General features: G+C 41.9%; 1 protein-coding gene across 1 annotated transcript in view; it reads left to right on the forward strand.

The window, feature by feature from the left end:
* The first annotated feature begins 715 nt into the window (after window positions 1-715).
* GPM6A (glycoprotein M6A) overlaps window positions 716-11,981 on the forward strand; it is a 196,002-nt gene continuing 184,736 nt past the window's right edge. Inside the window, exon 1 of the mRNA XM_003792805.1 lies at window positions 716-916. Within this exon, the coding sequence (XP_003792853.1) occupies window positions 913-916 (4 nt within the window). The 5' untranslated portion in view covers window positions 716-912. The remainder of the gene's footprint in view (window positions 917-11,981) is intronic.

The raw sequence follows: 11,981 nt of genomic DNA on the forward strand, positions 1-11,981 counted from the left end.
AACAAACATATTACACATAGAAGAAAGAAAAGATGACAGAAGTATAAATTAAAGGGATATTTTTTTCTTCCTCTTGTCTTCACATCTTTGTTAAAATTTTGGATTACTATGAGGGTACAAATGATTAAGTTACGACGTTTGCTTTTGTTAGGTGAGGTCCCTGTTGTAGTCATGATCCCCTCCCAGGAGGTGTTCTATGTACCCTCACTTTGTGCCCATTAGGTGGGAGCTCACCAATCCTCCTCCCTCCTCGGCTTCTCCCCTCCTCCTCCCCACAACTTGAATTAAATCCAGTTTTTCTCTCGTGTGAGCTGTGTTAAATCCTCTACTGGCTTCATACTAGTATTGAATACGTTGGATACTTGCTGTTCCATTCTTGTGATACTTCACTAAAGAGAATGTTCTCCAACTCTATCCAGGATAATACAAAAGATGTAAAAGTCTCTATCTTTTTTTTTTCTTATGGTATTCACATCTTAAATAAGAAAAACCCGTATACCGAAGACAGGAGACTATTTTAGGGCATATACAATCGGCATAGCGGATCTGTCTTTGCTTCTGGAATTATCTTTTTCTAGACTCCATTTTAGGGATCATTATCTTGGATACCCAGTCATTAGTGGACAACTTGTGTGCATAGGAGCGTTTCAGGTGTTGAGGAAGCATGCAAGCGCAGGGAGACTTGCCTGAAAACACAAAACCGAGCCTCGGAGGCAGGTGGACAGGAGGGGGGGCGGTGTCCGCGCGCCCGCGGAGTTCCCAGGCGCCTGGCAAGTTGTGTCCGCTGGGAGGGGCGAGGCTGTCACTTGCCCGGGCGCCGGGAGCCTGAGCGTGGCTTGGACAGCTTGGCCCCGAGCAGCGCCGGGTCACTCGCATTCCTCTGAAGACAGCGGAAAAGCCAGACTCCGGGCCATGGGTGAGTGCTCGCGCGGGCTCTGGGCTCTGGACTGCGGGGAGGAGGACAGTGTGTTCTAAAAGGAAAGTGAATGTTCCCTGGCCGCTGGCTGCATCCCTCAAGCTCTGCGCCCCGTCGCCCCGCACTCCCCTTCCCTTCTCCGGGACTTCTTCTGAGAGCAAAACTAACAGGGCTCCGGTGGCACCTGGAGGCGATAAGGGCGGGCCAGTAAGCGCACCAGGACCGAGGCCCGGGGGCCTCCGGGACACTGTGCCTGGGGCGCTGTTTGAGGAATAACGACCGGGAGACCCGGGATTCGAAAGAGCTCGTGGATTCCAGGGTGGTGGCTGTCCTCGCGCGTCCCTATGTCTGAGCGTGCCATTTGGGGAGCGAGCGGAGATGGGGCCGGAGGAATAGAAACTTCGCAAACTTCCAGTTGGTACAGGTTTGGGTAGGAGCAGGTGCCCGGGGGCAGGGCGAGATTGGGGACAATGCCTAGCCCCTGTCCAAACTGAATGCACCCGGGCACAAAAGGTTTGCAGGTGACGCCTGGACCTTGGGTAGACAACTGGAGTCACAGGGCGTCAGCTCTGGGTCTGGCCTTCGGACCGTGGAGTGGGACGTCGCTGGAGTTTCTAGACACAGCTTGGAACGGCCGCGGGAATGTGACTGAGTGGGGTGGACGGGTGGGAGGACCCGGTGCGAAATAGCCGATTCAAAGCCAGCCCCGGCACTCAGGGAGTCAGTTCCGGGGGGAAAGTTGGGGGATCGAAGGGAGGGGTCACCCCTCCCCCTCCGACTTGCGCGCGCGTTCGCAGGGCTCATCCGTCTATCCGCGTAGGGCAATGTCGCTTTTTCCGCGGTCACTGATTAGCCATCAGCTGGCAGTCGAGGGTGGGGGGTGGGGGTGACTATTCAAACGCCGGTGGACCGGCTCCTACCAGCCCGAGCCCGCTGGGCGCCCCTCCCCCGCCGGGCTCTTGTCCTCTGTTGCTAAGGCTCGTCCCCAGCGCAGGGGGCTCAGGGCCAGACGTGCTCCGTTTGAAATTCCTACATTCCCACAGGCTCAAGGGGTAGGGGCTGCTTTGACTACTAATCGGTGCGGTTTATAGACACCAGCCAACTCGGAAGAAAGGAAGAGAAAAAGAGAAAGCGGAGGACATTTTTGCCTATGAATGTTAACTGTGGTCACAACATTCAGAATCGCTCCTTGCTTGACCCTGGTAGAGAATCCAAAAGACTCATTTTTAGGGCCTTTTGTATAAAACACTGTTGGAAACGATCTTACGGATGGACCGCCTTTACACGTTTTCTGAAACAGAAGGGGTCTTTGCAGGTTGAAAGATAGAGCACCTTCTCAAGTGTGGTAGCCAGTGTTTTGGGCTCTTGTTTTCTTTACTTATTTGGTTGTTACTTGAACATAAAAACTCTAGTGAGAACCCACATGGTGGGAAAGCTCTCACAAATGGAGAGCCAAAATAATTGACTTGATGCCATCTAACCATGAATTCAAGATGCTATTTGGATCAACATAATAAAATGTATAGAAAGAATTACATAATGTACCAGTGTAAACGTCCCTTCAGAGGACTATCAAAGGATAAGGCATTCATAATTTCAAAGTTACTTGTTTCTCTAACTTACCTTTACACACTCTAATGAAAACAGTTGGCCTTGGATTCTGCTTCCATGTCCACATCTAACTTTCTCATCATCCCAAATTATAGGGAGAGGGGATAGAGTTACAACTGAGTAGTTAGGATAATCCTAAACTTGATCTGTAATTCTTAAAAACTCTCTTTCTATCTGCAATCTGATAGACACTTAACAATGTGTCCACTCCTCCTTCCGTCAGGAATGAATTGCTTTTTCTCATTTGTGACTGAGGTCACCAAAAACTCACATTAGGTGTCAGGTGGCTAGTGGGAGCCAGTGGGTAGAAGGAGCAGGTGAAAAGTGAGGGGTGAAGGAAGAGGAGAAAAACAAGTAGGGAGCAGTGGTGAAGGGGAGCATGAAGTCAGAACTCAGGGCAGAGACTGAGAAATAGTGTCTCAGTCTGAGTTAAAAGACCTGATGAACGGGTGGGAGGCAAGTGAGGGAAAGAAGGAAGGAAATACACATGAAACGTGGGAAACATTTAGTCACTTAAGGTCATATTTCTCTTCTTCCTTCTGATTTACTGATGTTACTTAGAAGCTCTTTATTTTTTTAAGTAGTAAGTAAAGATAGTTGAACAATTTTTTTTTTTGAGACAGAGCCTCAAGCTGTCCCCCTGGGTAGAGTGCTGTGCTATCACAGCTCACAACAACCTCCAACTCCTGGGCTCAAGCGAGTCTCCTGCCTCCGCCTCCCAAGTAGCTGGGACCACAGGTGCCGACCACAGGTGCCGACCACGATGCCTGGCTATTTTTTGGTTGCAGCTGTCATTGTTGTTTGGCAGGCCTGGGCTGGATTCGAATCAGCCTCCTTAGGTGTATGTGGCTGGCGCCTTAGCCACTTGAGCCACAGGCACCGAGCCTAAACATTTTTTTTTTTTCAGATTAATGTGAGGGTACAAACAATTAGGTTACAATGTTTGCATTTGTTAGCTACAGTCCCTGTTGTAGTTGTATACCCCATGGTACAGGAGGTGTGCCATGTACCCTTACATTGAACCCATTAGGTGGGAGCTCACCAATTCCCCTCTCTCCTCCCCCTTCTCCTCTCCCTCCTCCCCCTTTTCCCCAACTTTAATTGAATTGAGTTTTCTCTTATGTGGGCATGTCTACTGGCTTTATGTTAGTATTAAGTACATTGGATACTTGCTTTTGCATTCTTTTGATCAGGCATATCCTCAAACTATGACCCCGGGGCAACATGTGGCCTGCCTAGGACCTTTATCCAGCCAGCCGGGTGTTTTTGCAGCTGCTGCCTGTCCTTCTTAGCAGCTGACTCTTCCCGGGGCCTGCAGTCTGAGGGACAGTGAACTGGCCTCCTGTTTAAAAAGTTTGAGGACCCCTGCTTTTGATACTTTACTAAGAAGAATGTGCTTCAACCCCATCCAGGTCAATATAAAAGCTGTCAAGTCCCTGTCTTTTTTATGGCTGAATAGTAAGTACTCCATGGCATAGACATACCACAGTTTGTTAATCCTTTCCTGGGTTGACAGGCACTTGGATAGTTTCTGCTTCTTGGTAATTGTAAATTGAGCTGTAATAAACAATCTAGTCAAATGTCCTTATAGTAGGACATTTAGTGTTGAAATCCAAATTGTTAAGATAAGAGGGGAAAGCAGTGTGGGAAGTTGATGGACTGTGGCAGCAAACTGAAGCCATCTTTCACCTGGTATCGTGACAACTGAAATGTATCATTTAAAGAAAGGATGATGATGCTTTCAGGGTGAATGTAGCAATCCTGTTTTTCTCAGAAGAAATCTGAACTCTGGCACCTGGAAGAATGAGAGTAATTGGTTAATCAAATATTCTGAATAATTTATAGTCTTCATATCTATAATGTACAAGGCTAATCTCAAAAAAATGGTTATTTGCAAAGTAGGCGGATTGAGATGTTGGCATCTCTTCTTCTTCTTCTTCCTTTTCTTTCCTCAGTGATGCCCTCAGCTTGTCTAGGTATCAAGGAAGGTTTTCCTTCTGCTCCAAAATCCTGCTTTCCAGAAAAGATACAACAAAACATTTCATACTAAAAGATGCTGGACTAATCCTTTGCTAAGCGTATTTACATTTAGCCACAAGGTTAACTTTAACCTGCAAGCTCTCTAATTATGCTGGAATTTCAGGCTCCAGCAGACAGCTAGGTCAGGAATTTTTAAATTTCTCCTCTAAACACATCACTACTGCTCTCTTTGACCACATGTATGTCATAAATGTTTACTCTGACACCATTAATCTTTATTTCATTTTTAAAAATGATGTTGGGTATTGTTTAGTTTGGCAGATGATATTATGGGAAGTTCCATGGACGTTGCTGTACTGAAGCCCTTTGGAAAGATGTGAAGAATTCGGGCAAGTATTGTTCTAGGTAGAATAAGGTGATTTGAAGGGAACAGTAGGACATGGAACTTGATTGACAGAATTGTTCTTGTTTTGGAGAGCCTTCAAAAGCAATGAGAGGAATTTAGAATTCACAAAATAGGAAATAGGGAATTCATGGGAGGTTTTTGAGCAGAGAAGAATTATGATGAGATTAGTGTTTAACCTAAGTGTTAAGGAGATAAGTAGAATATATTTGGGACAAAGAATGAATTGGAGAGGACAAACCCACTAGTCACATAATTCCAGTAATCACAGACTGTTGTGATCTGTGTCTAGGCCAGTGTGGTAATGGGGGCACTAGAGAACCAAAAAAATGGAGAAGGATTCATAATGAAAAAAATCTATGCAATTAGACAATTGAGCAATTAGGAAGAAAATGAATAAAGGATATTTTCTGATGATTTGAAACCTTGTAGATGGGGGTAATAGTGGATCCCTTGATAGAATATTTAAATGTTAAACCAGATGATTTATTTTCTGGGTGTTTTAGACTGCAGATTAATTTCATTTTTGAAGTATTAAGAAGTGATAGCACAGCATCTTAAATGCATACACTGTGTAGGCTGGAAAGACATAACGATGATTTAATCAGAGCACAGGAACAAAATGTAAACAAAGATTTGAGGGTCACCAACGCTTACTAAGAGATAACTCCCATAATAAATTTTCCATTTGAAAATGAGAGTACAGGGAATATTAGCTAAAGGGCAGGGAGGTAAGGACAAATGCTGTTCAAAGGAAGAGGGACACCAACTACAGAATATGGACAAAATGATCTAAAATGAAAAGGGTGAAATGTGACAACATAAATGTAGAGTGTTACATCTAAGAGTTTATACAGTTTTCTTCATTTTGTTTTCTTTATATTTGTGTGAGTACAAGATGGTGTTTTATGAGGTTGCTGTAAGTCCTAGAAATGGTGTCTCAACCACTGACAATACTTACTATAGGTACAACTACCACTATGGTTAAATCCTAGTATAAAAGTACCAAACAAACAAATATATATATATATATATATATAATGTGCGTATTTACCAACTATATATACAGCATGTATATATTTAACAAATATCAGAGCACAAATAAGAGGATATCTAATAAACTGTAACTCACTGCTGCCTTATTCATTCTCCTGGACATAATATTTTGTATTTACTGTTTTCTTTCCTTGAAGCAAAAAAAAAAAAAAAAAAAGTGTAAAAGAAAGTGCTGAAGTGGAATTGTGCCTTCAAAGAATTCTGAAGACACAGTATCATATTTAGTAGATATTTCCCACTAAGATAAGCCAACTGTTTACTTTAGTGTAGATTTCAAGTACAGATAATGAACACTGGATGCTCAGAGTTTTCTACATTTCTTTGTGGGTGTAGAAATACTAGATAGTACAAACAAACAACAACAAAACCCCCAAGCCCCCCAAATCACAAAAGAGGTACTGGATATATGAGCATGTGTGACAAGCTTTCCATTATTATCACTGTTTGACACATTCTTTCCCTTGTAAAGGAAGATTTAAAAAGAGAAGAATACAACTAAATGAGGGCAGTCTGGAAAGGAGCCATCCATGCAGTGTGAAAAAGACAGACACATGTGGCTGGATGTTTTCCGGACAGGCCTGGGGTAGGTAGGAAAGCAAATTCAAGGTGACAAGTGTCTAGAGAGGAGAAGGCCAAAGCAGCTATGAATATAAATGTGTAATTTATAAAGAACTGCTTTCTGAGGTATACATGATATAGGTATTACTAGAAAATTTAGTATTATCAATGTTTCATTCATTTCACAGTAATTATCACTTATGTCTTTACCTATCATGATTAATACACCCAGGTTTAAATAAGCTGAGGGTGAAGTGAGGCTCAACTCAGGAAAGATCAAAAAATTTTAAAGCATCTGACGTGGATGTGTAGAGAAGGGAACACTTTTACCCTGTTGGTGTAATCCACAAACTAATCCAGCCTCTTTAGAAAGAAGTATGCAGAAACCTCAAAGAACTCAAAATAGGCCTTCCATTTGATCCTGAAATCCCATTACTAGACATCTACTACCCAGAAGAAAAAAAAAATCATTTCATCATAAAGACTTTTTTTTTTTTTTTTTGAGACGGAGCCTCAAGCTATCCCCCTGGGTAGAGTGCCATGGCATCACGCTCACAGCAACCTCCAACTCCTGGGCTCAAGCGAGTCTCCCACCTCAGCCTCCCAAGTAGCTGGGACTGCAGGCGCCCGCCACAATGCCTGGCCATTTTTCTGTTGCAGCCATCATTGTTGTTTGGCGGGCCCGGGCTGGGGATTCGAACCCGCCACCTTAGGTGTATGTGCTGGCGCCTTAGCCGCTTGAGCCACAGGCGCCGAGCCCATAAAGACATTTATAATAGATTGTTTATCTCAGCTCAATTTATGATTGCCAAGATGTAGAAAATGACCCAAGTTTTCATCAACCCATGAATGGATTAACAAACTGTGGCATATGTACACCATGGCGTGCTATTCAGCCATAAGAAAAGATGGAGACTTTATATCTTTTGTGTTAACCTGAATGGAGTTGAAACACATTCTTCTTAGTAAAGTATCACAAGAATGGAAAAGCAAGTATCCAAAGTACTCAGTACTAATATGAAGAAGTCAGTAGATGATGTGATACACTCCCGCACAAGAGAAAAACTCAGTTCAATTCAAGTTGGGGGGAGGGGAGGATGGGCGCAATGTGGGGATATATGGCACTCCTCCTGGGGAGGGAGGGACACAACTACAACAGGGACTTTACCTAACAAATGTAAACATTGTGACCTAATCGTTTGTATCCCTATACTAATGTGAATTTTTTAAAAAAGAAAGGAAAATTTTAAAGCATCAGTGATAATTTGCCTATCTCACTGCATCTTCTTAACAGAGCTGTGGCAGAATTTTTGAACATGGGACTACCAATGAGGGTTACTCCTCCCTCCAAAGAAGCCTTTTTAGTATATTTCAATACTGATTATTACATAAGGGTCTGAGTGAGGGTCTACCACATGTCCACTCTCATCCTCCACCTAAATGACCTAATGGAAGATGCAGAACAAACACAATATCAGATTCCAAAGGACTTAAGCTTTCAGTGGAGATAGAAAACTTGCACCCAGAAAACTATTTGAGGATTTTACAAGATTAGGTGTCAGGAATGGAAGCAAATGGGGGGGTGCAATCATCAAGAGAAGTGTTTTGAATGGGTGCTTTGCAGAAACGCTGGGTGTCTGTGGCTCTGTCCAGAAGGAGGGCTGGTGGGGGTGTGGGATGGCCAAGCAGGAAGAAAGCCACAGGTGGCATGAGTATGTACTGGGGCCCATCTACATCTGCTTTCCCTCTGGCTCTGTTCTGTGAAGGCTACCCATTTTTTTCTACCCCTCATGACCTCTTGAATAAGGATATGGTGGCCACAATTAATAGAAATTGTCATAACAGTGAAAATACTAGTGCCTTGGTGGTGGGCAATGCAGGACTTCTGCTAGCCTTAGCATCGCCCAGGGGTCACTACAAAAGGTGTGAGTCAGACTGTGTCATGGTCCACTATTTCACTTCCAAGAAACATAGTAAAAAGGGAAAAAATATGAAAAATAATGAGAAGAAAAATCATCTTTTTCTCTGTTTGTTTTATCTGTTAGAAAACAAACCAGAAGAATTTGGAATTCTGATGACATGGGGACAAGTGATCAAGAGAAAACACAAGCAATCTAAAAATAGTCACAATTCTGGCAACTGCCAATTGGTTAAACTGTATATATCAAATTCCATGTTGAGAAATAGGAGGATGGTTGTGATAACATCTACTAACCTGATAATTCACTGGATTGATTTGTTGGTCTACTTGTCTAGAGAGATGTTCGGTTACTTCTTGTTACCCGACGCGTTCCTTCCCCCGCGGGAGATGATGAACTTTACAGATGACAGTATTTATCATCATGCAACTGGTTTTACGCCTTAACCAAACAGAACCTTCCAACAAGCGTTAAAGATGCTATTTCCCACTGACTGCCCTGATACAATCAGAATTTTAAAAAATTTGACTGAAAGATGTAAGCACATTTAATTATAAATGAAATTACTTTTAACATTTTTAACTACAGGCTGTAACTGAATTAAAAGTTTGAAACTTTAGATGTCAAATAATGTTATAACCACTGATTTTCAACTGGTGTACCGTAAGAGGATCTTAGGTGTGTTGCGAAAATTATGAAAGATCATTTCATTAAATTATCTTTGAAAGAAGTTCAACGCACAGTAAGTGTATTCTTTTTTTCACTCTTTTTTCAAAAATCAACATAATTTAAATGTGCTGTGGAAGCTTCACTCTAGGTTCAAGGGTGCCGTGAGATAAAAATGTTGGCAAACACTGCGGTGAGAGTGAAGTGTCAAGAATGATAGGACGCCAACAGTGTTCTAAAGATCAGGAGCATTTTGAAAATTCCTCCCTTTTTTCATACTGTTTAATACTTTAACAGTTGCACAACTTGAGATGAGTGACAAAGAATAAAAGTTTCTTTTGCCTAAGACCTAAAATTTCACATTCTTGCATGTAAGTCTCCATAATTCTGGGGCTCACTTCCAATTTCTTTCCCTTCTGCCCCCCTGTTTTCCCCCAATTCTTTCTCTTTCTTGGCTTAAAAGCCTTACTATGAAACTTTAGCCCAGGAATATGGGGAGAAGGGAGAGGGAGGGGAGAGGAGGGGGAGGGTGACTGGTGGGATCACGCCCCTGGTTCATCTTATAAGGGTACATGTGAATCTCTCTAAATGTAGAATATGAATGTCTTAACACAATAACTAAGAAAAAGACATGAAGGCTATGTTAACCAGTTGGATGAAAGTATTTCAAATTGTATACAGAAACAGTACACAGTACCCCATGATAGTATTAATGTACACTGCTATGATTTAATAAAAAAAATTTTTTTCTTTCATAGAGCCCTGGCATCATCATAGCTCACAGCTAGCTCAAACTCCTGGGCTCAAGCAATCCTCCTGCCTCAGCCTCCTGAGTAGCTGGGACTACAGGTGCCTGCCACCATGCCCAGCTCATTTTTCTATATTTAGTAGAGATGCGTCTCTCTCTTGCTCAAGGTGGTCTTGAACTTCTAAGCTCAAGAGACCTCAGCCTCCCCAAATGCTAGGAGGCTTTTAAAGTTGAAATGATGAATGTTTGAAGAAGCTATTATTTTGGGATTTGAAAGACTCATTCAATCCTGTCCTATCTTCTACATAAAGGGCTGACTCAAAGTAACATCATTAAAATAAAACACATCTTAATTAAAACAAAGTGTTCTGAATAGATAATTTCTAAAGAGCCTATTGGATAGTTATAGCTGTGCCCCTTTCCACGGGCACCTTCGGGAATCAATGTGCAGTGCTGTGTGCAGAGCAATTTCTGGAACGCACCTGTGTACAGGGAGCATCTCTCTACCAGCAGGCATGACTTTGCTATGATCTTCCAATTCTTATGGGGACCACAGGGTACAAGTAGCTGTTTGCTGTCCTCAAATTGAGTCCTTCTGTTTACTTTGTCACTGGCTTGCTTCTTCTGTCCCACTGGCCGTAGCTCACTGTTTATTTACTGGCTGCTCAGTATGGAAAAACATCCCGTCTTTGACCACAGACAACAAATCGGAGTAATAAGCCCATTACGCTACAGTGGGTATAATCTTTGCCTGTTAGGCTCTTGGCTGGTTTTTCTGGGTTTTACCATCCTGAAAGTTTGAGAAATTCGACTGCTTTGTGGGTTGTTGTTTTTCCTATTCTTATTAACACTTGCCAAATCTTTTGTCAGGCGTCTTTAGACCAATGACAGCTTCTAGGTCAAGTTTCAGTTTTGATCATTGCATCTTTAGAAGGAAAGCTAAGGCTTGAAATAGCCAGTTCCTTTTCAGTGGTGGCAATGGACGCTGATTAGCTTCATGCTGGTTGTTGAAGTCATGGCAACAAGTCCCACTTAACTACCTTTTAGGCATCTCAATTAAGTTTCTTTAGTCTTTGACTATATAACCACAAAAACGCTTCATCTCCTAGGGAAAATTAATATATTCTTTCTCAGGACAACACCTTCATAGAGTTAATTAAGCATTCTTTTTCCAATGTTCATTTCTGAACGAGTAAGCTAGAATTTTTTGTACCCTTTTCTTTTTTCTTCCAGTTTTCATACTTAGGCTTTCAGTAGACTTAATCTTTTAATTTAAAAATGATTAATTGTCAAGTTGTGGGCACCATTGCTTAGGTTACCGAGCTAAACATACCCAGCAATCAAAGCAAGCAGTGCGTTGAAGTTGGGTAGAGCAGCCACAACGATTTACAGAGATTTTAGGTTCACAAAGGCTTAGAACACTTTGTAGGCATGACGTTGTTCTAGGAGGAGATAGCTATGGCTGTTCCGTTATTCTAGATGAGAGGAGATTTGGGATAAATGAATTCTACTATATGAAATGTGAACACCTGTGGAATTTTTTCCCATTTCATTATAATTTCTATCTACATCAAAATTCTCTTAGTGGTATAGAATTGGAAAGTTTAGACTCTGCCCAGTCAGGCTAATAGGCAGTTCAGGGGGTTATGTCATTTTACTTTATAGATTAATTGAATACAATTTTATATTCTTAAAGTCATTAATTTCTAATTAAACCTAAACATATCTGCCTTCCTTGGCAAATTTATGGCCTTTTCATTGCAATTTTTGATTTAGAAAAATTTGTTTTCAATTTCTAGATCCACTAATTTGGAGAAAGAACGTAACCCCTCTAAGCTTCAGTTTTAGTGTAGGCACAATAATAATGGTACCTACTCATGGAGTTTTTTAGATGAATAGATGAAGAAAAGTATGTATGGTAGTTTAAGAGAGTGTCTGACTAAGAGAAAATATTCCATTAATATAAATACACACACAGACTTTATTGGGAAGGTAAATTTGTCTAACTAAGTTTTAAGTGTTAATTTATTTTGAAGTGTATCAGACAGGAAACTAGATTTTTTTTTTTTTTTTTCTTGAGACAGAGCCTCAAGCTGTCCCCCTGGGTAGAGTGCCGTGGCATTA

Source organism: Otolemur garnettii, unplaced genomic scaffold (genome assembly GCF_000181295.1).
Source record: "Otolemur garnettii isolate 467f Iridium unplaced genomic scaffold, OtoGar3 scaffold00061, whole genome shotgun sequence".
In the NCBI taxonomy this organism is placed as follows: domain Eukaryota; kingdom Metazoa; phylum Chordata; class Mammalia; order Primates; family Galagidae; genus Otolemur; species Otolemur garnettii.